This window comes from Podarcis filfolensis (assembly GCF_964270895.1).
Source record: "Podarcis filfolensis genome assembly, chromosome: 2".
In the NCBI taxonomy this organism is placed as follows: Eukaryota; Metazoa; Chordata; class Lepidosauria; order Squamata; family Lacertidae; genus Podarcis; species Podarcis filfolensis.
The window spans coordinates 125,045,473-125,071,583 of record NC_139605.1 but is presented as its reverse complement, the minus strand read 5'-3'; the positions used below and the strand labels follow the sequence as shown (position 1 = coordinate 125,071,583).

The 26,111-nt window shown below is 45.4% G+C and overlaps 1 protein-coding gene across 2 annotated transcripts; it reads left to right on the top strand.

Annotated features, from left to right (window-relative positions):
* Positions 1–6,668: 6,668 nt before the first annotated feature.
* Positions 6,669–14,953, top strand: LOC310756183 (olfactory receptor 13H1-like). 2 transcript variants are annotated; one of them, XM_083599878.1, is made up of 3 exons: positions 6,669–6,692; positions 8,850–10,306; positions 13,803–14,953. In XM_083599878.1, the coding sequence occupies exons 2-3, from the start codon at positions 10,267–10,269 to the stop codon at positions 14,741–14,743; spliced, it is 981 nt and encodes a 326-aa protein (XP_083456004.1). In that variant the 5' UTR covers positions 6,669–6,692; positions 8,850–10,266; the 3' UTR covers positions 14,744–14,953. The 2 variants fall into 2 exon arrangements, with proteins under 2 accessions (XP_083456004.1, XP_083456003.1); XM_083599877.1 differs by lacking the exon at positions 6,669–6,692 and having other exon boundaries at positions 8,692–10,306.
* The last annotated feature ends 11,158 nt before the right edge of the window (positions 14,954–26,111 follow it).

Below are 26,111 nucleotides of genomic sequence, written 5' to 3'. Positions count from 1 at the left end.
CTTTCCGAAGCAAATTGAGCGCGTAAACTATGTCGGCTCTGAAGTTAGGGTATTGCTGCAGGTTCCCGTCGAAGTGGGCTACTATGCTGCCCCCCCCTCTTCCCGAGGCCAACTCCCTCCGGCTTGGGTCCTGGCAGCCCCTCTTTGCCCCAACGTTCCCACCTGGTCTGCAGATCCCGGCAGAGCGCTACTGCTTCTTCTTCTCTTTTCCTGGATGCTGCTACTTCTGCGTAAAGCGTCGTGACTGCTTTTTGCAGTTCTGTCACCTTCTCCTCTGTAGTCATCTTTGGCTATCTTCGTGAGCTCGTAAAACACCAAGTCTTGCCCCTTGCTGCACCAACTCACGCTGCGAGGTTTAATTCTGAGTGGGACGGATCATACTGTCAGAGCTGCCCCAGGTCCCAGCTCACAAAGGACCAACGCTGCTTCGTTGTTAAGTACAAAAGTCTTTATTGAAGTTCAGTTCCACTTCCAGAGCCGCAGCGCGCAGCTCTACGTCTCCACTGTCAGACCGCTGATGATCCGTCTGAATCTCCTCCCCCTATACACCAGTTTAAGACCCTCGCCTTGCTCCACCTTTTCCGCTGCTCTTTCCTCCTCTGGGTCCGCCTGCCCGCCGGGGTCTCGCCCTTTCTAGCCTCTTCTGACGCTGATTCCCCTGAGCCTTCTCCCTCCCTCCGGCGGGCTTTAGGAGCTGGTTCCCCATCCGGGTCTCCTGCTGTCCCCCGCGCCTGCACATTTGAACTTGGAGCGCGCGCCCAGCCAGCAGCTTTCCTCCTGACCGTTTCACTGCTGCTGTCACTGCTTCCCCCTTCGGGGGGGCTAGCTACAACTGACCTCCCCTCCATTCCCCCACTCTCCGATGGAGGCGTGGTCAGCCCTGACTCATCTCCTCTCCCCGCTGGAGGAGACGCTGGTCCTGACACATGTGACTCTTCCCCCCCACTACGCTCTGGTGGGGAAACTGGTCCCGATCCCCCACTGCTGCTTTGAGGTTCCCCTCTGGCTCCTTGTTTCTGGTGCGTCCCCCCTGGGACCCCCCTTGCCCTGACCATCGGCGCCCCCTTCTGGGAATCTTCTGATTCGCTGGAGAAGCTCATGGAATCTCTCGGGCCACTGTCATACTCCCCTACGCTGCCCTCGGATTCTTCCCCTTTGCTCTCCAATTCCTCTCTCCCCAGTGCTCCTGCTCCTGATTCCCTGACATCGGCCTTCAGTAATTTCACTTTCCCTTCGATCACTTCCGTTTGAAACCTAGATCTAGTATAACTAAATCCTTTCTTACAGTCTTCTTTATATGTTTCATGTAGTTGTCGCTAATCCAACCAACTCTGAAAGTGGTCTTTGATCTCATCATAATCTCTTAATTTCTATTTTCCATCATGTTCCTTTAATAAATCAGCATATGTGAGCCATTTCCCTTTCTTTCCAAGTGGTTTGAGCAGTAATGCTTCATGTGGTGAAAGCCACCACGGAGTCTTTTGTTTCAATAAGTCTTTGTATTTCTCCCATACTCTCATTAGTGATTTATTGATTATATGGTTGTAAAAACTTCTATGAACCTTCCCTTTCCCGTACCATAAGTATGTGTGCCAGCCGAATCTGTTGTCATGTCCTTCCAGTTCTAATGCCTCTTGCTTAATCCAATCTCACCCAGTCCCTGATCCATACCAAACAAACAGATTCATAATACAATTTAAGGTCTGGGAGGGCAAACCCGCCTCTTATCTTTTATGTCTGTAAGTATTTTATGTTTTATCCTTGGCCTTTTGCCCCCCCCCCCCCAAGATAGATTTTGAAACCTCCTGCCATTTTTTAAAACATTCATCTTTCAGGATGACTGGTATTGGTTGAAAAAGAAATAGCATTTTCTAGGGGGCCGCTAGGGGCACTTTGGAAGATGGCCGACAATACCATCTCTCCGGCTCACACGAGGTAATTAAGAGGCTAATGATGGGAGTAAATTAGCCTCCCTGTTTTCCCAGGGGATGGGAAAACGCTGCCTCATCCGCAGTTGCCAATAAATCACCCCCGAGTTCGAAAGACTTTTGGATCAGCGTGAAAATCCACACAGGACTATAACAATGTTTACTTCAACTTGCTTGTGGAGATAACTCAGAGGTTATTAAAAAGAAAAACGATAACAACAAGAAGATTGGAAGACGGGATTTGTAAAGGATAACAGCAAAGAGACAGAAAGATGGGACATGTGAACATCAAAGCAGCAGAAATATGAGATGATTGGACCCTTTCTGAACTCGAAGCATGGATACCCCCAACAAAAATTTAAAATTCGGCTAAATATTTGGAGTTTATTATGTATTGGTATAATTTGGAATTAATGTGATATGATTGGTTTGTTAATTGGAAATTTAATAAAAATTATTAAAAAAGAAAGAAAGAAAAAGAAATAGCATTTTTGGCAACACATTCATTTTAATTGCTGATATTTTTCCTAACATTGAGAGATTCATTCTGCTCCATATTTCTAAATCTCTTTTTACCTCAAGCCAATTTTTTTCATAGTTATTTTTAAATAGGTTTCTTAATGTTAACCAAATCCCTAAATATTTAACCTTTTTATGGACTTCAATCTCAATGTTTTGTTCTAATTCGGTTCTTTCTTCTTCCTTCATGTTTTTAACTAATAATTTAGTTTTATTCCTATTTAGCTTAAATCCTGCCACTTCCCCAAATTTCTGAATTTTTTCTATTACTTTAGGGAGTGAAGTTTTAGGTTCTTCCAGTATTATCACTAAGTCATCTGCATACGCTTTTAACTTTAATTCACTTTCCCCAGTTTTTACACCTATAATCTCTTTATCTGCTCTTATGTTTTTGGCAAGTACTTCCAAGACCAAAATAAACAATAATGGTGATAATGGGCATCCTTGTCTTGTTCCTTTTTGGATCTTAAATTCATCTGTTATCACCTGATTTATTAGTTTGGCTTTTTGTTCTGAATAGATTGCTGCTATTCTTTTTAAAAACTTAGAACTTCACTCTCTCCCTCTTTCTCCCCCTCATTTCCTCTCTCTCCTCTCTCTTTCTCCCCTCCCTCCCTCCTTCCCTCCCTCCCCCTCTCTCTCTGTCTCTCTTTTTCCTTGTCTCCCTCTCCGTCCCTTATCTCACTCTCTCCTTCCTCTCTCTCCGCTTTCTTCTTTCTCCCTCTCCCCCCTCTCTCTGTCTCCCTTCCTTCTCTCTCTCTTTCTCTCCCTTCATTTTCTCTCTCTCTCTCTCTTCCCTCTCTCTCTCCCTCCCTTCTCTCTCTTTCTGTCTTTCTCTCCCTTCTCACTCACTCTCTTTCTCGCTCTCTCCTAATTTCCTCTATCTCTCTCTCCTCTCTCTCTCCCTCTTCCTCCCTTCTCTCTCCCTTTCTCTCTCTATTTGTCTCTATTTCTCGCTCTCCCCTAATTTCCCCCCTCTCTCTCTCCTCTATCTTTCTCCAGCCCCATCCCTTCTCGCTCTCTGCCGTTTGTCACTTTCTCTCTATCTCTCCCTTCCTACTCTCTCTCACTCCTTCTCTCTCTCCCCGCTTCCTTCTTTCTCTCTCTCTGTCTCCCTTCCATTGCTCTCCTCTCTCTCCCTTCTCTGTCCTTCTCTTCCCTCCTTTTCTATCTCTATCTCTTTCTTCCTCCTCATTATCTTTCTCCCTCTCTCTTTCTCCCTTCCTTCTCTCGCTCCCTTCCTTCTCTCTCTTTTTCTCTTTCTCTTCCTCCCCTCCCTTCTCTCCTGTCTCTCTCCCCTTCTCTATCTCTCTCTCTTTCTCCCTCTCCCCCTTCCTTCTCTCTCTCTCTCCCTCTCCCTCTCTCTCCCTTCCTTCTCTCATTATCTCTCTCTCTTTCTTCTCTCTCTCTTTATCTCCCTTCCTTCTCTCTCTCTCTCTCTCTCTCTCCCTTCCTTCTCTCCCTCTCTCTTTCTCTCTCCCCCCAAATTTCCTCTTTCTCTCTCTCTTTCTCTCTCCCCCCAAATTTCCTCTTTCTCTCTCTCTTTCTCTCTCTTCCTCTCCCGCCCTCTCTCTATCTCTCCCTTCTCACTCTCCTTCCTCTCTCTTGCTCTCTCTCCGCTTCCTTCTTTCTTTCTCTCCCTCTGTCTCCCTTCCTTCTCTCTCTTCTTTCCTTCTCTGTCTCTGCCTCTTTCCCTTCCTTGTCTCTCTCTCTCCTTCCTTCTCTCTCTGTCTCTCTCCCCTTCTCTATCTCTCTCTCTCTTTCTCCCTCTCCCTCTCCCTCTCTCTCTCTCCCTCTCCCTCTCTCTCTCTCTCCCCCCTTCCTTCTCTCATTATCTCTCTCTCTTTCTTCTCTCTCTCTTTATCTCCCTTCATTCTCTCTCTCTCTCTCTCCCTTCCTTCTCTCCCTCTCTCTTTCTCTCTCCCCCCAAATTTCCTCTTTCTCTCTCTCTTTCTCTCTCTTCCTCTCCCGCCCTCTCTCTATCTCTCCCTTCTCTCTCTCTCCTTCCTCTCTCTTGCTGTCTCTCCGCTTCCTTCTTTCTCTCTCTCTCTGTCTCCCTTCCTTCTCTCTCTTCTTTCCTTCTCTGTCTCTGCCTCTTTCCCTTCCTTCTCTCTCTTTCCTTCTCTCTCTCTCTCTCCTTCCTTCTCTCTCTCCATTCCTTCTCCCTCTTTCTCGTCTCTCTCTCTCCGCTCCCTTCTCTCGTCTCTCTCTACCCCTTCCTTCTCTCTCCTTCTCTCTCTCTTTCATCCTTTTCTTTCTCTATCTCTTTCTCCCTCCTTCTCATTATCTATCTCCCTCTCTCTTTCTCCCTTCCTCCTCTCTCTTCATTCCTTCTCTCTCTCTCCCTCTCTCTCTCCCTTCTCTATCTCTCTCTACCTCTCTCCCTTCATTTTCTCTCTCTTTCCTCTCTCCCTCCCTCCCTTCTCTCTCTTTCTGTCATTCTCTTCCTTCTCACTCACTCTCTTTCTCGCTCTCCCCTCATTTCCTCTATATCTCTTTCTCCTCTCTCTTTCTCCCTCTCCCTCCTTTCTCTCTCTCCTTCTCTCCCTCTTCCTTCTCTCTCTCCATTTATCTCTCTCCCCCTCTCTCCCTCTCCCTCCCTCTCTTCTGTCTCTCTCTCTCTTTTTCTCTCCCTCACTGTCCCTTCTCTCTCTCTGCAGTCCTTCACTCTCTCTATCTCTCCCTTCCTTATCTCTCGCTTTCTCCCCCCCAATTTCCTCTCTCTCTATTTCTCTCCTCTCTCTTTCTTTCTCCCTCTCCCTCCCTCCCTTTTCTCTCTCTCTCTCTGCCATCCTTCATTCTCTCGATCTCTCCCTTCCTACTTTCTCTCTCCTTCTTCTCCCTGTCTCTTTCCACTTCCTTCTCTCTCTCTCTCTCTCTCTCTCTCTCTCTCTCTCTCTCTCCCCCTTCCTTCTCTCCATTCCTTCTCTTTCTCTCTCTCCCTCTCTTCCTTCTCTCTCTCCCCCTTCTCTTTCTCTTTCTCTCCTTCCTTCTCTCTCTCTCTCTCTCATCCTTCTTTCTCTCTCTCTCTTTCTCCCTTCTTTCTCTCTCTCTCCTTCCTTCTCTCTCTCCCGCTCTTCCTTCAGTCTCTCTCTCCCTTTCATCTGTCTCTTTCTCTCTTTCTCCCTCTCCCTCCCTTCTCTCTCTCCCTCACTCCTTTCCTTTTCTCTCTCTCTGCCGTCCTTCACTCTCTCTCTCTCTCTCTCTCTCTCACTCCCTTCCTACTCTCTATCTCTCTCCTTCTCTCTCATTCTCCATCTCTCTTTCTCTCTTCCTTCTCTTTCTTTCTCTCTCCCTTCCTCTCTCTCTCTCTCTCTCTCTCTCCTCCTTATCTCTCTCTCTCTCTCCCTTCCTTTCTTCTCTCTTTCCCTTCCTTCTGAGCTCTCCCCCTTCTCTCTCTTTCCCTTTATTCTCCCTCCCTCTCTCTCCTTCCTTCTCTGTCTCTCTCCCCCTTCCTTCTCTCTCTCTCTCTCTCTCTCTCCTCCTTCCCTCTCTCCCTTCTCTTTCCTTCTCTCGCTCCTTCCCTTTTCTCTCCCTCTCTCTCTTTCTTCTTTCGCTTTCTCCTTCCCTCCCTCGCTTACTTCTATCTTTTTATCTCTCTCGCTCATATTCGTCTTCTTTCTATGCAAGCACACCCCAAAAAAATGAAACCAAGTGAAAGAAGCATTTGTCTTCTTTCTATGCATATGCAAACCCTGTTTTGCTTTGATTGGTATTCTTTCACTTCACTTTGTGTTTTTTGGGGTAATATGCATGCAAACCTAAAGAACCTGAAACCAATTGAAAGAAGCCCAAAGCTTATTTGTCTTCTTTCTATGCATATGGAAGCAAAAACAACCTGTTTTATTTTGTTCAGGCTTCTTTCGTTTCGCTTTGAGATTTTTGGATGCACAGCGAAAGAACCTGAAACCAAGTGCAAGTGAAAGATGCCCAAGCAAAGCTTATTTGTCTTCTTTTTATGCATATTGAACCAAAAAGAATCTGTTTTCCTTTGTTTGGGATTCTTTCACTTCGCTTTGCGATTTTTGGGTGCACAGCCATAGAACCTGAAACCTGGTGAAAATATCCAATCAAAGCTTATTCGTCTTCTTTTTGTGCATATTGAACCAAAAGGAATCTGTTTTGCTTTATTTGACATAACGAGTAAGAAGGAGGGGAGGGAGAGAAAGAGAGAGAGAAAAGGAAGGAGAGAGATAGAGAGAGGGATGGGGGAGGGAGAAGAAAGGGAGAGAGAGAGAGAGAAAGGTGGAGAAAGAGAGAAGAGGAGAGAGAGAGTGAGAAAGGGACTTCCGGTCAGCGCCAGCAACTGTAATGGCGGATTTCCTCAGATCTCCGGAGGAAATCTGCTTCGTGGAGCTAGGGTTCTACCGCTACGGCGAAGCGGGGACCCGAAAAAAATCACAGGCGGGGAAGCCTGTGAACTGAAGGCTCGGCGGGCTCCATTTGCGTCCCCCCCCCGCTGCAAAGGAGCCTTTTTAAAGGCTCCGGAACATACCGGGGGTGAGCGGCGCGGAGCTGAGAGCTGTCTACCCGTCTCCGCGAAGCGAAGCCACATGCCATGGTTGGAGAGCGCTGACTTCTTCCTTTGAAATTTGGACTAAAAGTAACAACCCGTGAGTATTACGGAAATTGGACATTAAAAATCACCCTTTTTTGATTCGGCACGAGCGGGGAAGGCGTAAAGAGGAAGTCCGTCTCCCCCTTTTGTAAACATTTTAAAGCAAGGACTAGATAACTAAGGTTGAAAAGAACATTTTCTTCGTGGGAAGTCAAAAGTAACTAATTTCACGTTTTGGCAGTATAAGTGAATGTGCTGGAGGATAAGAATTAATTTTGAAAGTGGATTGATACCCCTCCCCCAGGACCTGGGAGCGATCCGCGAGGGAGCCTGTTGGAGAGATTTAAAAGACTTTGACAGCTGTCAAATTAGCTGTCAAAGCTGAGAGGGAAAAAAAGAGAGAGAACTTTGTTTCTATTGCCTCAGCTGGTTATATTTGTTACATATAGGTAACAAATTGTCGAAAACCAAGGAAAATAAAGGACTTTTGGATTTACAACTGGAAGGAATACTAAGTAACCAGCACTCCCCTAGAGGGGGCTCTGGGACATTACAGAATGGCTGTAAGTGGAAAAATACAGACGGCACTCGAGAAGATATTTCGAAGCCTGGGAAAACTTCATGAACAAAGCATTGTTTTGGCTAAAAATGTCATAATATTGAATGAAAAAGCAAACAAACCTGTGGAAATTGGAAGGGACTTCACTCAAGTCTCTGTACCAGAACAAAAAGACTGTGCCCTTGAACTAAAAACTCTTGCAGCTGAACAAGAAAAGGAACTTGAGAAATTTGAAGAAGCTACATATGACAACTTAGAGGGAAAGGAAGGAGGAGCTATAATGCAGCAGAGGATTAAAGAAAGAAGCAAAAAACAAGATTTGGATTACAATCATAAATATGGAGACCTGGCAGGCCAGAGGCCTGTAAAGATGGACTTAAAGGGAAAGATAAATTTGACCAAAGTGGAAGCAGGAGTTTTTGGGACATTTGGTCTTAAAAGAAGTAAAAAACAAGATTTGGATTACAATTTTAAATATGGTGGCCTGGCAGGAAGAAGTATGGACCTTATGGGGACAGAGCTTCTCCGAGATCTGGCGTTTAACATAAAGGACTATCAAAAAAACCGGCAGAGAGGAAAGGAGAGAGATTTAAGGGCCTCGGATGTGAGATCACCAGGCTGATACCAGATGGATTGATGGACATTGGTTGGGGATTGAAACCGGGAAAAGTGGGGAGTGGGGTTTTGGGTATCCAAAGGCGGTATAAATATATTCTTTTTTGTAAATAATCTGTTTTGCTATTTTAGATTAAAATGGGGAAATCGTGAAATGGAATTGGGGTCGACTTTAGAAAAAGGTATTAAGAATAAGATTTGATGTATCAAGATTGAGATTTATGTCAAAATTGGTTAAACAAAAGGATTTAAATATAATAAGGTAAAATTTGGGGATAGGAACTTGTTGAACTAAAAATTGAATTGGAATACAAGAAGAGGAGATGTGGGGAAGTCAAGGAAAAATGTTAATGAAAGATATATGTTTGCTTTTGGTTTTTTTTTTGTGTGTGTGTGTTTTGTTTTTTTTTGTTTTTTTTAAATTCTTTTGAAAACTTCAATAAATATTTTATGAAAAAAAAAGAGAGAGAGTGAGAAAGATGGAGAAAGAAAAAGAGGAGAGGGAGAGGGAGAGAAGAAAGGGAGGGAGAGAGACGAAAGAGAGAGAGAGAGAGAGAGAGAGAGAGAGAGAAAAGGAGAGAGATAGAGGTACAGAGAGGGAAGGGAAAGGGAAAGGGAGAGGTAGAGAGAGAGAGAAGGAAGGGGAGAGAGAGAGGAAAGGGAGAGAGAGATAAGAAATGGAGAGAACGAGAGAAAGATCAGGGAGAGAGGATGAGAGATAGAGAGAAGGAAGTAAGCAGAGAGAGAGAGAGAAGGAAGGGAAGAGAGAGAAAGAGTGAAAGTGAAGGCAAACGATTTAGTTGAATACTGCTACTACACAGATACTGTGATACTACACAGATCCCTTGAAACTTTCAGTAGTTTTATCAAATTTGATTGCTGTTTTGGGGGCATGTCCCATGGAATTTCTCAGATGTTTCCTTGGAGAAGAAACCTTCAATATCACTTTGCATTTATCTTGAGCTGAAACTAATGGCATCCTCAATCCTACCAACAGAAAATGTCCTGGTGTAACACCAACTGAGTCTGCCCATAGTTAAGGAACCTGAGTGAATTTATCTGATAGTGTGTACTTTTTAGAAGCCCAGAGTACCTCAATATTACTGCTGTGTACAATTATGTTCTAATGGATTATTGAATATTACTTCATTTGATATGTTGCTTATTTTAAAGTTATTATTTTATTATGACCTTGTTGTATTGGATCAGATTATAAGGTGCGTGATCTTTGTTGTATATTTCGTTGTTGTAAACTGCCTTGTGTAATACAGAAAGGAAGTATACAAATTAAAAGTGAACTGAAATGAAAAAATAGAGGAAAGTCACATCAGGCCAGCTTCAACTAACCTGACGTGCCAGCAAAAGCCCGTGCAAGGACTTCCGCTAGCCCAAAGTCAGGTTTCCCCATTCACCCCACAAGTACCTCTGCACCTCCATCATATCCATTCTGGAAGGTCAGGAGAACCCCCAGAACAGCAGGGGGGGGAGATTGTTCCAACTGACAAAGTGCGACGTTTACACTGATGGAAAGATCATAATAATGCAACACTGAAATATTTCCTCCCATTCTTTCAGCCTATCATTGATATTTTAGTGCTGTAAATTTAAGAAGCTATTGAGCCAAATGTTTGGTACTTTTTTCATCAGAAAAAAAATCTGATATAACAATTACCAAATTCAAGGGTTCAGGAGTTCAGAACTTGAGTGAATTTCTGCAACACAATGTGCACTTTTAAGAAGCCTAGATAAAAGTCATATTATCCTTTTCAGTTTATGTTTGATATTTTGGTGTTGCAAATTCTTAGAAGTTGCTTCTAGCTTCTGCTCTTCTTCATTAATTATCCTCATGGGATGTGGTCCCTCTGGAATCTCATAAACAGTTCTGAATTTCCAACATAAGATCATGGATTTAAAAATGTTTGGAGATAATATAAATACTTTGGCAATACCATAAAAATGTAAATCTTAATTGGTTCCGACGAAACTATGTTTTGTTCTTAGCCAGATGAAGATTCTACAACACTAGTGAGTCATCTAAAGATTTAAATTTCAATAAGTAGGACTAAGTTAAAACGGATGTTTGCTGAATGTTCAAGCGCATTCACAGTGGAGTGATTTTTTTGAGAGGTAAGTGTGATAAAAAGTTTTGAAGATGTGTTTGACGCTGTTTCTAGTGAACAGTTGTATATGGTCTTTCAATATAGAAGGAGACCCTTATGGTAGACAGATATTTCATAAAATATAAGGGTGACAAAGAGTATCTTTTTGAGTTGAGAATCTACATGCACTAATTCAGGACCTTAGAGATATTTTATATGGTTGCTTCATCTCCCCAAATACACTGTGATGCAAACATGTTGTTAGAGCCTTGTTTCAGATTATTATTATTATTATTATTATTATTATTATTATTATTATTATTATTATTTACTGCACTTTCTGTCTCTTGTTTTTGTGAAACACCTTCAGTGTGTCAAAATCAAAGAGCAGGAGAAAAATCTCCTAAGGAAATACTACAAACAAACAAACAAACAAACAAACAAACAAACAAATGTTTTAGTTTGCTCCTTGTGAGTAAAGCTAGCAAAGGAAAGCTAGTGAAAGGAGTGGGGGAGGTTTGGTTTGAAGAAAGATCTGAACAATATGTGAACCACTAAGTCAAATACAGCCCAACAGCTTGCTTAGGTTTTCAAAAATGGGCAAATCTGCAATACATTCTCTGCTAAGTAGCTTGTGGTGTGAAGGTAATAAAATCCATTCTTTGAAAACAATACTTCATACGTGGGTTCTCTCAAGTGGGTTGGTTTTGTGTGGTGTGGGAAGGGGCTGATGTCCCCAAATCCAAACTTTGAATAGGATCCAGTAATTAATATATTATTTGTGACTTCCTCTTATTTCAGTGAAGGAGGTAAGCACATGACTAACTCTCCGCAGCTAATAAAAATATCAATGTAACGTAGGTACTCTCTCTCCAACTAATATCATCAGGTGCTAAAAGTATTGTCTTTAGTTGCCCTTCTGACCCTGACAGAGATGTTCTCTCTGTGTTCCAGCGGCCCCATTTATTTCTATGAAACTAATGAGTCCATGCACAAAGGATATAAGTGTGTGTGTGTGTACATGCGCGCGCGTACACACACACACACACACACATGCACACGCACACACACACTTCTGCCTGCCCTGAACTGAATGGAGCAGTAGTTGTGATGCAGTGGCTGCTGCATGTTTGAAATCCTGCCATCATCCTGTATCTGAAAATTTTCAGCCATTCTTAAAATGCAACTAGGATTATTTATTTTGTAAAATACAGAGCCATTTTGAGGAGATCAGACTTAAGAGGGGTTTTTTTTAAAGTCTGCTGAGCTGAGGGACAAAAGACTGATATTGGCACAGCAGTTTGACAGGGGTTGGCAAGACTGTCACACTTACAGGACTCTTCCCCAACCTGGTGCTCTCTAAATGTTGCAGGACTCCAGTGAAGAATATTTAAAATATAGATTCTCTCTGAAATTTGTCTGTTTGTGATGTGTGTGTGTGTGTGTGTGTGTGTGTGAGAGAGAGAGAGAGAGAGAGAGATAGATATGAACCATTCAGAGAGGGTTGTACGTCCATGACTATCTCTATCCCATAGAAATCACCAGCTCTTAAAGGTGCTTAACTATGGCTGGATTTTGCAAATTGGCAGTAGCATCTCAGGGGGTTGTTCTTGCTCTATTGACTTGTGCAGCTCCTGTACCAAGCTAAACTCTCTATATCTCTAAGTACCAATGCAAAAAGCAAAACAAGGAAGAAAAGGGTTTTTTTATCAGCTCAACTCCCACTAGAGTCAACCAGGCTCTATCATTCAGAATACTACAGTTCAGACCCCGCCACTGACCACAGTCAAGAACCAGATTTCTTAAAATCAAAAGCTGACAGAACTACCACACTTACTGGCATATTCCACCACTTGGCATTGTCTAGGTGTTGAACTCCACTTGCCTTCATCCCTGAACATCGACCAAGTCCAATATGTGGAAAGCTCTAGTTTGAGAAAGACAAGTTTATAGGCTCATAATATAATATAGGGTTGCCATATTTCAAACAGAAAAGATGTTGAGTGGTTAACTAAAAAAAAAGTTTAGTTTTGCCCAAAGTTGTTGAGCTTAAAATGCAATTTTTGAGCTATTTTTATGGGAAACAGGCAAAAATGAAACTGCCCACATGGGCTACCATATGTCCGGATTTTCCAGGCCTTTTTTGGCCAATTTTTGCCCAGACACTGCTGACGACTGCAGTATTCTGGATATGTCCAGGAAGTTCCAGACGTTTGACAACCCTAATATAGATTGACGATAAAGCATGAAATCTGACCTGGAGCTACGTATAAAATGAACACAAGGACCAAACTATAGTGAACCTCCCTTATGAAAGAACAGCAAAATGATCCTCTCAATGTTTTAACCTGTAAGTAGGTCAGCCATTTGTTATCTAGTTTGGAGCGGTTTGTTTGCTTGTTTGTTTTTGGACAGATAAATCTTTAAAGTGTTTAGAAATAAAACTGAAAATATTAGTGATATATAAAACACAGAATAAAATCTATTCCAGTCCATATGCCATGAGTGAGTGATTACCCATATGGCTGTACAGACATCTGACCCAGCCAGCTTGGCCAAAGGCCAGGGATGATGGGAGTTGTGATCCAGAAACATCTGGAGGGTACCTTAATATCCCCCCCCAAAGGTCTGAGATTATTCTTGGCTTTCATTACAACATGAAATAAATGAGGCTTTGGGTGAGGTGGAGTGAGTTTGCTTGCAAATTATTTCACCCTTCATGGCTTGACTGGTGGCGAATGTATGGTTGTCGCCCCCCAATGCATGTTGTGACCTGGGGATCTATGCTTGTTTGGCATTAATGGATGCATACACAATATCCAGTACTCAGTAGAATGGAGGGAAAGTGTTATCTTCTCCAAAGATTTCGTAGGGAACACATGGACTTTTTTCACCACTGCTTCTGCATAGTGCAAACCAGTACAATGCACCCTCCAAATGCAAATGAAGAAAGGGAAAATACCCTCTATGCTTTCCTAATTACACAGAGCCAATTGAATTTCTTAATCTGCTATCAAATGTTAGTCAGTTTGCAGTACAACCTGGTGAATGTTAATGTATCACCTAAATTAGATTATATGCCTGTTGTCTTTGTCCATGGAGTTTTCTTGGGAGGTATACTGGAGTGGCTTGCCGGTTCCTGCTCCAGGTGGATCACGTTTGGTCAAAACTCTCCGCTATGACCTGTCCATCTTGGGTGGCCCTGCACGGCATAGCTCATAGCTTCTCTGAGTTATTCAAGCCCCTTCACCACGACAAGGCAGTGATCCATGAAGGGGATCTGACCTGGTCCATGGGGTCACGAAGAGTCGGACACGACTAAACGACCAAACAACAACAAAATTAGATTAATCAACAAAAGCTTTACATTTTGCCTTTCATTAGTGGCTGAGACTTAGTCATGATCTCTACACATGAACTTTTAATTTGTTTTCCATTTATACCATTTCACAACTGAGGAAATAAACAGAAGGGCTGGAATGTCCTACATGAGGTCCAATGATATTTGATATCACTTTTTACAGGTAACATGGAAGAATGGGGCAACACAACTGCAGTGACTGAATTCGTTCTAATAGGCCTCTCCAGAAACCCCAAAGCACGTGCTGTTTTGTTTATTCTCTTCTTGCTGATGTACGTGGTTGCTGTAGCTGGGAATGGACTTATTGTGGTGCTCATTGTGATGGATTCGCACCTCCATACACCCATGTATTTCTTCCTCAGCAACCTCTCCCTCATTGATGTCTGCTATGTCACCACCTCTGTCCCACAGATGCTGGCCCACTGCTTCACAGACAGGCCCACAATCCCCAAGGGCAGATGCTTTGCACAAATGAGCATTGCTCTGTTTTTGGCAGTGGCCGAGTGCCTTTTGCTAGCAATGATGGCATATGACCGTCTTGTGGCAATATGCTACCCTCTACGTTACAGCTTAATCATGAGCCAAAAGTTGTGCATCTCTCTGGCAGTCAGCCTGTGGTCTAGCTCTTTCCTCCTGACCATTGTTCCCTTTTTCAGTATGCAGGCACGCTTGTGTGGGCCCAATGTGGTGAATCATTTCAAATGTGAGCTCCAGGCAGTGTTGAAATTGGCCTGCTCTAATACCCAAGCCAGTGGAGTCAGCATGATGGTAACCAGTGTCTTCACTCTGGTGTTCCCCTTCTCCTTTGTTTTGGTGACCTATGGTCGCATTGGTGTTGCTGTTCTCCGTATCCGCTCATCACAAGGCCGTAGTAAGGCCTTGTCAACCTGTGGTTCTCATCTGGCTGTGGTGGGAATTTTCTATGGCACAACCTTGGCCATGTACCTCAGGCCTCAAGCCAAAGCATTCACTGACAAGGAAAAAGTAGTGGCTGTGTTTTATGGGGTCGTCACTCCCATGCTCAATCCCATGATCTACAGCCTGAGGAACAGGGATGTGAAAGGAGCCCTGTGGAGAGCAATTGGAAGGAAAGTGGAGGAATAAAGCACTTCAGAAATTAAATTCTATATTGATAGATAGATATCAGCAGGAATACGTAAAGTGTTTTGTTATTCGGCAAATGGGTGGAGTTCAAAGTAGTGCTAAGGAGATCATTCCATCAGTGTAAGAATTTCTGCTTGTCTGAAGGGAAGGATTTCCACTTCAATGTGCTTCTCTGGAGCAGAATGGGGGGGGCATGCCCATTTGCACTAGCATGAGAGCAGTACATGTGAAAAGGATCTAGGAGTCTTGGTTGACCACAAACTTGACATGAGCCAACAATGTGATGCGGCAGCTAAAAAAGCCAATGCAATCCTGGGCTGCATCAATAGGAGTATAGCATCTAGATCAAGGGAAGTAATAGTGCCACTGTATTCTGCTCTGGTCAGACCTCACCTGGAGTACTGTGTCCAGTTCTGGGCACCACAGTTCAAGAAGGACAGTGACAAACTGGAACGTGTCCAGAGGAGGGCAACCAAAATGGTCAAAGGCCTGGAAACGATGCCTTATGAGGAACGGCTAAGGGAGCTGGGCATGTTTAGCCTGGAGAAGAGGAGGTTAAGGGGTGATATGATAGCCATGTTCAAATATATAAAAGGATGTCACATAGAGGAGGGAGAAAGGTTGTTTTCTGCTGCTCCAGAGAAGCAGACACGGAGCAATGGTTCCAAACTACAAGAAAAAAGATTCCACCTAAACATTAGGAAGAACTTCCTGACAGTAAGAGCTGTTCGACAGTGGAATTTGCTACTAAGGAGTGTGGTGGAGTCTCCTTCTTTGGAGGTCTTTAAGCAGAGGTTGTTATGCTTGACAACCATATGTCAGGAGTGCTCTGATGGTGTTTCCTGCTTGGCAGGGGGTTGGACTCGATGGCCCTTGTGGTCTCTTCCAACTCTATGATTCTATGAGTCATGCTGGCTCCCATTAGCACAACTTATTTAATTGAATCTAGTCCAATATTTTTATTGCTGCTGGTGGTTATGTTGGCAATATAGCTTCTCATAGTGAGGAAAGGAAAATATTTAGCTGTACCCCAAGCAGTTTACAAATCTAACTATAGGCATGGGCTGGGGGAACCTGTGGTCCTCCAGCTGTTTTTGGACTCCAACTATCATCAGTCCCAGCTAGCATTGCCAGTGTGATCAGGGAAGATGGGAGCTGTATTCCAGCAACATCAGGAGGCCCCCAGGTTCTCCATCTTTGCTTGAGTAAAAGAGTAAAAGGCAAGGAAAGGCAAGGATATTTACAGTTTCTTCTCTGCAGATTTCTTGACATCCTCTTTCCAAAAATTGTATGATCTCAGAAGCAGTTTTATTTTTTCAATCACAACTAGTAAGAGATCGGTTTTTGGTTTGCTTTTCCTCCCTTCTTTCTCTTGGGGAGCATTGTTTCCTAGCTTGTCTTCAGAAATTCTGCATTAAAACACACTTTTTAGGCCAGCTAACCAAATGTTAAAAATTTAAAGCACCATTTAAATCACCATGTTGTAGTATCATTTAAACTTGAGTGGTACATGATGTGCATAAAATGTTTTTTGTAAGATTAAACCATATTAAACATCTTTCACAGTAAGCAAAGTCCAACTCTTCTATTTACCATGTGAAAGATCTATCACACAACCCTCAGAAGTACATTTTGGGTACCATTTGTCAGAGGCTTTATGCTGTCAAGCCGGCATAGATAAAACTCCGGGCTCACGGCCAGTTCCAATCTATTTGATTTATTGACAAAGTTCAAAAGTACATCTCCAGTGTTTCAATCAACGTCCGACCCTTTTGGCACAGTTGCCGCGTCTGATTTCTTTTTCCTTTTTTTTACCCAGCATGCAAATCTGTGGAAACCCCGCCCCTGACTTCCTCTGTGTACAGAATGACATCCACCCCCCTCCTCAAAGGCCCCCTCCTGCTCAGGAGACCCGACTGTACCCCTATCTCTTTCCTCTGGGGTGGTAGGGGAGAAGCCCGCAAAACTACCCTCTTCCTCATCCGTCTCTTCGAACACCCCCCTCCAACCCCCAATTCCTGGTGTTCCCCAGTCTACGCCTTCATCTTCTTCCTCCTCCTCGTCCGATGCTGGGAAACCTTTGAATTCCTCTTTGTCGTCTGTTGTTTCGAACACCTGTTGTAAGGACCTACCCTTGCTTTTGGGTTTGTCAGGGAAAAAACTGTGGAACTCCTCCACCAGCTCCTTGTTGGAAATACTGTCTTCCGGGACCCAGGTATTCTCTGATGTCGGGGCTCCTTCTCAAGCCACCAAATATTCCAAATTCCCTCCTCTCCAACGAGAGTCCAGTATTTCTGTAACCTCATTGCACTGCTCCCTTTCCTCCATTTCGGGTGGTGGGCCTTCCCCTCCCCCACTACCCTGCCTCCTTCCCCCCTCCCTGTAGGGGAACATCAGTGACCTGTGGAACACTGGGTGGATTCTCATGCTCTCTGGTAACCTGAGCTTAAACGCCACCGGATTTATTTGTTGGATAACCTCAAAGGGCCCCACCTTCCTGGGCTTGAGTTTCTTGCAGCCCCCTTTCCAAGGCAATCCTTGCGTGGACAACCACACCTTGTCCCCAACCCTGATAACCTCCCCCGGTCGCCGATGTTTGTCGGCTTCCTTCTTGTATAACTCCTTAGCCCTTTCCAAATTCAACTGCAGCTGTCTGTGGATCGCTTCCATCTCCTCCACAAACTGTTCGGCCGCGGGAACACTCCACGACTCCTCCCCCCTCCCGGGGAAGGCCCTTGGATGATGCCCATGATTGGCAAAGAATGGAGTCATCCCTGTGGATACATTCTCCGCGTTATTGTAAGCAAACTCTGCCAGGGCTAGCTTGTCCACCCAATCGTTCTGCTTCTGACTTACATAACACCGCAAATACTGTTGTAAAACAGCATTCGCCCTCTCCGCTTGCCCATTGGTCTTGGGGGTGCCTAGCCGTTGTAAAGCTCACTTCCACTTGGAGCAGCCCCATGAGTTTGCGCCAAAATCGTGAGGTAAATTGAGCCCCCTGGTCCGAAACCACCCGTGCAGGTACCCCATGCAACCTAAGCACATGCTCTACGAACAGCTTGGCTGTTTCTTCCTCCGTCACTGCGTGCGAACAGGGCACGAAATGGCACATCTTGGTCAAGAGATCCACCACAACCATGACCGCTGTCTTACCCTTACATCTGGGCAGATCAGTGATGAAGTCTACTCCTGGCTTCCCTGGTGTGGGCAATGGTTCCAGCAACCTAGCTGGTGCCGCCCTTTCCCCTTTGGTCCTCTGGCATGTGTCACACCCTCGCACATATTCCTTTACATCTTCTCTCACCCTTGGCCACCAAAATTCCCGTGTGACCAGTAGCATGGTCTTATGCTGTCCAAAATGCCCTGCCGTGCAGCTATCGTGGAGTTGCTTGAGAATTCTGCCCCGAAGGTTTTCTTCTGGGACATACAAGGCCCCTTTGTGGTACAGTAGCCCCCCTTACACTTCAAAAACCCCCTTGGCACCCCCTTTTTCTCTTAATTCCCCCATTTTTTGTTTGGCAAAGACATCGTCTCTGAGCAGTTGCATCAGTTCGTCGTCCTTGACTAACGTCCCCCCGCACATCCATTTGCTCTCTGGGAACATCAGTCTTGCCACCGGAGGACCTAACCCTTGCATTCTGCTCTCCCGGCACGTATTAGATCTTGAAGTTGAAGTTGGCAAAGAACTCTGCCCATCTTATCTGCCTCTGGCACAACACCCGTGCCATACGCCAGTACTCCAAGTTTTTGTGATCAGTGCACACCAAAATTTGGTGCTTTGCCCCAACCAGGAAGTGCCTCCATTGTTTGAAAGCAGCCACAATCAAAAGCAATTCCTTATCATAGATGGTGTAGTTCTGCTCTGATTTGTTCAGTTTCCGCGAAAAAAAGGCACACGGTCGCCACTCCCCCTTTCGATCTGGCTGCAGCAGCACCGCCGCAATCGCCCGATCCGACGCATCTGTCTCCACCCGTAGTCGTTGAGCCGGGTCGACGTGGATCAGTTGCTCCTCCGAAGCAAAAGCCCTCTTAAGCTTCTCAAACCCCTCTTGGGCCGCCTGTGTCCACTGAAACCTCTTCTTGACACTGAGACAGTCCGTTATGGGCGCCGTCAATTTTGCGAAATCTTTTATGAATTTCCTGTAGAAATTGCTGAAACCCAGGAAACGCTGAACATCTTTCCTGGTTTTGGGACTCTCCCATTCCACCACCGCTTTCACTTTCTCCGGATCCATAGCCAACCCCTGGTCTGATAGTCGGTACCCCAGGAAATCGACTTCCTTTGCGTGGAACTGACATTTCTCCAGCTTGACCTACAAGCGGTGCTCCTTGAGTTTGCTCAGGACCTGACGTACATCCTTCACGTGCTGTTGTTCGTCTTCTGAGTACACAAGCAAATCGTCCAAAAAGCAAACGCAGTTTTTGTACAGCAAAGGTCCCAGCACGTGGTGCATGAAGGCTTGGAAACAGTGACTTCCACACTGCAAACCGAAGGGCATGACTAAATACTCAAACTCCCCCATCGGGGTGAACATGGTGGTCTTCCACTCATTGCCCTCTCGTACTCGGATGAGGATGTAAGCCCCCCGGAGGTCCAGCTTGGTGAAAATCTTGCCCTTCCGCACCCGTGCCAAAACATCGTCGATCCTCGGCATTGGAAAAGCCACCGGTTCTGTCAGGCTGTTCAAAATTCTAAAGTCCACCATGAGCCTCCTCTCTTTCGTCGATCTCTTGTCCATGAGGAACACTGGGCTCCCCCCTGCCGCCTTGGACTCCCGGATGAAACCCCTTCATAGGGTTTTCTCAATAAACTCCTTTAGGTCCTTGAGCTCTCCCTCCGACATGGAATAGGTTTTCCCTACCGGCAACGTGGCCCCCGGGACCAGGTTGATCTGACAGTCATATGGCCGATGTGGCGGCAACGCATCCGCCTCTTTCTCGCTGAACACCTCCTGTAGATCCCTGTAACACGATGGAATCTCGCTCGTCCCCACTCTGCATGCTGCTGCCCTCCTGCCCTCACTTTGTCGAGGTAAAACAAAAAATTTTTTTTCCTTCCAGTAGCACACATGAGATATCTCATTATACATGACAAAGCCATTTTTCACCTTCTCACCCCTTGCTTTTTCCTGTAAGACCTATTGCAGTCGTTAAGAGTCGTCAACAGGCTTATCACAGCTATCTGCCCACCACCCATTCCCACCACCCTTCTGAGTAATACCCCTCCCCACCTTCTCACTATATAGAAGGATCTGGCAACTTCTGTTTCAGTGTATCTGAAGAAGTGTGCATGCACACGAAAGCTCATACCAAGAACTAACTTAGTTGGTCTTTAAGGTGCTACTGGAAGGAAAAAAATTTTTTTGTTTTGACTATGGCAGACCAACACGGCTACCTATCTGTAACTTTGTCGAGGTAGCCCTTGAGCCAGGCAGTTCTCCATGCAGTGCGTCGAGCCAAACGTCAGGGACCGTTGGTGCCAGGAAACCACCGGATCGTGCAACGCCAACCAGCTCATGCCCAATATGATAGGCGGACCCGCCAGTGTGGCAACGTGAAAGGCGATGACCTCGGAGTGGGTGGCCACACACATTCGCATTGGAGGTGTTCGATGCATCACTTCACCTCCCAGCAGTTCTCTTCCATCAATTGTGGTCACTTGCAGCGGAAAATCCAAAGGCCTCAGGTTCAGTTGGTGCCGCGCTGCAAACTCCTTGCTAAAAAAGGAGGCTGAGGCACCCGAATCAACGAGCGCCAACTCCTCCACTGTCTGTCCATTTGGGAGTTCTAGCAGCACCTTCAACATTATGCTTGCTTTGGGGTGCCCAAGCCGAGGACTTTCTGTGTTGCTCCCGCCTGGCTGTTGCCCCGGTTCACCACCAGCCAGGCTTCTTCATTTCCCGAAGGCTGGGGCTCCTCTGCCACTGCCTGCTGGGTGGCCCCCACCATTCCCTGCCAGTTACGACGCTCTGGACACACTCTGGCAAAGTGCCCAGTTTTCTGACACACAAAACATCTTTTTGCCGCTTGCCAGTCTTTTTTCTCCTTCCCGCCAGACCGTTGGGCTTTCAAACTCTCCCGCGCCCTGGCTGTGCCTATCTCCATAGGCTCCGGCGCTTGTTGATGTTCTGAGGCAGCTGCAGGCATCTCAAGAATGCGGTCACCATGGAAACTCCGCTCTCTGCCTTGCTTCCTTTCCCGCCATCTGGCTTCTTGTCTCAAACCCACACCAAGAGCAGCCTTTGTTAATTCATTCATATTTTTAGGTCTTGGCCCCCTTGCAAGCTCGTCCTTAATTTCTGGGTTAAGTCCATTTTTAAACATCGCTTGTACTGGCTCAGTCTCTAAATCCCAACCCAGTTTCTGCACAAGCATAGCAAATTCAGACCAGTAACTGCGTACCGTGGATTTGCCTTGTTTCAGAGCCAGCAGCTCCTCCTGCGTTTTGTCAATTAAACTTTGATCTGCATAGATAAAGTCCATAGCTTGCCAAAATTTGGCCTCATTTCTGAGGGCTTCATTCCCCGAGGCTATTAACGGCCTGATCCAGCTTCTAGCCCCTCCTGCCAGGTGTCTAATGATGTGAGCAACTCTCTCGGCATCGTTCTGAAACTTGGCTCCTTCAAGTTCTAAAAAATATCTCGTCTCTGTCTTGAAATCCAAGTAACTTTCCGGATCCCCATGGAACCGTTCCACCCACACACCTTTGCCCCCATCTGCCGATAGCCCACCTTGGGTTCCTCTCTGAGCAGCCCTGGCTTCCTCCAAATGGCTCTGCAGGTCGGCCGATCTTTGTTCCAGAGCGACATTTCGCTTTTTCAGCTCCAACAACTCCTTTTCCATTCTGAGGCTATTTCCTTATTCCACCAGCTTTCCAGCAGCAAAAGGTGACGCGGCAAGCTCTCAGAGACTTTATGCTGTCAAGCCGGCATAGATACTAATATGGCTGTGGGGCTAAAAGAGTATCAGTTGATTATATAGAACAGGTATGTCCAACTTCAAGTTGGAACTGGGGTCACAGCCAGTTCCAATCTATTTGATTTATTGACAAAGTTCAAAAGTACATCTCCAGTGTTTCAATCAACGTCCGACCCTTTTGGCACAATTGCAGCGTCTGATTTCTTTTTCCTTTTTTTTACCCAGCATGCAAGTCTGCGGAAACCCCGTCCCTGACTTCCTATGTGTACAGAATGACTTGTTCCAGGCTCATCCTCCTCCCTCTCTGACTCGCTGTCAGATGACAGGCTGCTAATGATCTCTTTAGGCTCTCTATAAGTGCTGGTTTCTGTTCTTAAATCTTCTCCCGTTTGCCTCTCCCTGACACCATTTTCAGCCATCAAATAAATTATTTACATATTCAGAGTACAAACAATTTGTATTAAATTATCTATATATTAAATAAATTTATTATATATAAATATCTTCCTCTCCAAGTCCTTAGAATTATTTCCCTCTTATTTTACCTTTAGCTATGAACTAGCAAAGCAATTCCTTGCTTCAGTTTCTGTTATTCTACTAATATGGCTGTGGGGCTAAAAGAGTATCAGTTGATTATATAGAACAGGTATGTCCAACTTCAAGTAGGCTCTGACCCAGTATCAAAAACTGGCAGTGATCTACCACACTCTTCCATTGTCATTCTTCAACTTAAACATATTATATTTGGCTGAGCTTATATTTGGCTTCCCCAAGGCCTTAGCGGAGGACCATGTCCAGCCCTACAAAATGCAATATTGCTCCCCACTGCAGGAAGATGAGCCCTCTTTCCTGGGTTTAGGAAGCTGCCTTATACCAAGACAGACAGACCTGACAGATTGGCAGCTTCTCTCTCTCTCTTTTTTTTAATGATGTTTATTCAAGTTTTAAAGGTTACAAAGAGAGACAAAAAAGAAAACACAATCAGTACATAAAAACAAATCACATCAAAAAATAATAAAGAAATAAAAAAGAAAAAGAAAAACAGATACAATCGGAAAAAAGAACAAATCAAACCTTTACCTAACTTTCTTTCTTTAGCTTATTTCCTTGACCTCCTCACACCCCCCTCTATGTATTCCAGTTGAGTTAAATATTTCAGCAAATCCTTAATCTTTGTTTCTATCCTAATAATCCATCCTAATATACTGCAATTTTACATTCTCTTCTTTCACCAATTAACCATCCATTTTTACTTTATTTAATCTTATTTCTCATTAAAACTAATATATTTGAACTTGATCTCTTAAGACATTTCCCGTAGGGTCATAAAATTTTCATTCCACGATTTTTCCATCTCTCATTAAATTTTTTTTTTTAAAAAAGGAAAAAATCTCCATATATACACTTTAAATTCCCAATTTTTCCCCCGCCGTCTCCCCTCCCCGGTCTCGGCCCCTGCCGTCAGTTCCATCAACCTCCAACAGTCCATCAACCTGGAGATCTTATATCCGAGGCTCTTAACTCTTCTTGACGTCCCTTCTGCCGATCTTCTTGATAATCTTTGATGCTAAAAAACAGATCTCGGGGGAGCTCCAACCCAACGATGCTTAGATTCCTTCTTAACCAGTCCGCCAGATTTCCATAGTTGAAGCTAGGGTCCACAAAGTATTCCAAATCTTGTTTCACAAATCCTCCAAGTCCAAAAGCCCCCAAAGCTCCAAGCTCCTCCTGGCCCACATCCATGCCCCAAAAGCCGGTTGATCCCTGCATAAGGGGATCTCTCCCACTTTCCTTTTCCAAACCAGGCCAGGCTCCCATCTTTACAATCTGGCTTTTCCTAGTTACAGTCATATAGGGCTTCAACTTATAATCCTCCATTTGCCACTGTAAGGTTAAGGCTCCCCCTTGTATTGCATTATATTCAACAACAGCGACTTTCTCCTTCTCCAATTCATCAATTTGTTCAATTAAAATAGATTCCTGTGCCGGATTCTTGTCCACTTCTGTACTGCTGCCCACTTTTGTTCCCAAGATGTCAATATTGGTAGCCATGACATCTATCTGTTTATGCAACTTTCCCAACAAATAGATTGTCCTATTCAGTGCAGAGATTACTTCTTCCTTAGCCGACATTCATGAGATGTTCAAGGTCAAAACTAGTTTCCCACAGTCTTTATCTTAGCAGCTGCACTCTTGTAACAATGTCCCAATGCTCCCTCTATAGGAAGCCAGACTTCATTTGTATCAATCCTTTCCAGCACAATTCCAAAAGTAAGTTTAGTAACAATTTTTAGTTACTTTTTTCTTCTTTTTAAGCGCAGAAGCGGACAATGGAAACAATGTCCTTCTTTTAGACTAGCTGTCAAATTTATCCTGTTCACCGTTGATGGGCTTTTTACAAACCGCTCCCAGGTTCAGAGACGTGGTGCTTCAATTTTAAATTCCACCTTCTCCTAAAGGTTGTCCCCCCGCTTCCAGGGGGGATTAAATAATTTCAATCAGTGGAGTTTTGGATCCTTTACATAAAACTTTCCAAGACCTTAGTTAGCAAGTACTTTGCTTCAGTCTATTTACAGAAAGGGAAGGTGGACTTCCTGTTTGAACCTTCCCCGTTCGGTGCCAAATTAACTTATTTAAATGTCCAATTTTCCATTCTACTCACGGGTTGTTGTTTAAAATCCAATTGTCCTCAGGAAAAAAGTCAGCGCTCCCCGACAGCGGCAATGCGGCTTCACTCCGTGAAAGAAGCGGTCAATTCAAAGCACCACATCGCTCACCCCACGTCGCTCCAGATTCCCGTTGCCGGGTCTCTCCTAAAGCCCGCCGGAGGGAGGGAGAAGGCTCAGGGGAATCAGCGGGAGAAGAGGCTAGAAAGGGCGGAATCCCGGCGGGCAGGCGGACCCAGAGGAGGAAGGAGCAGCGGTCTGACAGTTGAGACGTAGAGCTGCGCGCTGCGGCTCTGGAAGTGAAACTGAACTTCAATAAAGACTTTTATACTTAACAACGAAGCAGCATTGGTCCTTTGTGAGCTGGGACCTAGGGTAGCTCTGACAGTATGCTCCGTCTCCATAAAAACCTCGCAGCGTGAGTTGGTGCAGCGAGGGGCAAGACTTGGTGTTTTGCGAGCTCACGAAGATAGGCAAAGATGACTACAGAGAGCCAGGTGAAAGAACTGCAAGAAGCAGTCACGACGCTTTACGCAGAAGTAGCAGCATCCAGGAAAAGAGAAGAAGAAGCAGTAGCGCTCTGCCGGGATCTGCAGGCCAGGTGGGACCGTTGGGGGAAAGAGGGGCTGCCAGGACCCAAGCCGGAGGGAGTTGGCCTCGGGAAGAGGGGGGGCAGCCTAGTAGCCCACTTCGATGGGAACCTGCAGCAATACCCTAACTTCAGAGCTGACGTGGTTTACTCGCTCAATTTGCTTCAGAAAGACTTTAGAGATGAGGAAGAGAAAGTGGGCTTCATAATCACTCATTTGCATGGGGAAGCAAAAGCGTGGCTGCGGAATTTGTGGCGCGAAAAAGACCCCGCCCTCAAAGATTCCGATGCATTTATCACTCACTTCCGAGGCAATATCACTCACGCTTTTTTGCCTTACTGAACGTGCTGGGCTGGGAGAAGGACTCTATTGCTGTCAGAGACCTGTTCTGGGAGGGGCTAAGTGGAGAGGTGAAAGATGAGCTGGCAAGAGGGGAACGACCGCAAAGTACCCAAGAAGTTGCCCAAAGAGCGTTGGCGATTGTTGTGTGCCTGGAAGGACGCCCTTGGAGCAGGGAGGAAGGACGTAAGGCAAGCAGCCCAGCCAGGACAACCCCTTTCTTTCCCAGAGAGGCGGGGCGGGCGCTGTCCATGCCTCCTTTGGGAAGGGGAGAAGAGCCGATGGAGATTGGTGGTGCCAGGGCTCAGACTGCCAGCAGAGCCCAAACACCGGGAGCAGTCAAGGCGAAGGCTCCTAGAGGGACCAGGAAGTGCTACATCTGCGACAGTGCTCAGCACATGGCCAAAGAGTGTCCCCAGAGGCTCCAGAAGCACACTGCAGCCTCAGCAACAGTAAAGGGAACAGGTCAGCAGCCGAAACAGCTGCAGGGGGAAGAAGAAGCCTGGTTGGAAACAGAGCCACTGGGGCCCAACCAGGCAAGTCAGTGAAGCAGTCCCCAGAGATTTTACAGCCCACAGACCCCCTCCCACCCAAACCAGTGGTGCAACTCACCGCATCGCTCCAGTTGCCCAATGGGCACACCCTGCAAGTACCAATAACCATTGACTCTGGGAGCAACGCAGACTTTATAGGAGTGGACTTTATCAAGCAACATCGCATAGCACTCATGCCAGCCACGATGCCCCTAAACGTCGTCACGGTCGATGGCAGGAAGCTACTGGGAGGAGAGGTGGTACAGCAAACACCACCGATGGTGATGCAAATTGGAAACCACCGCGAAGTCATCAGCTT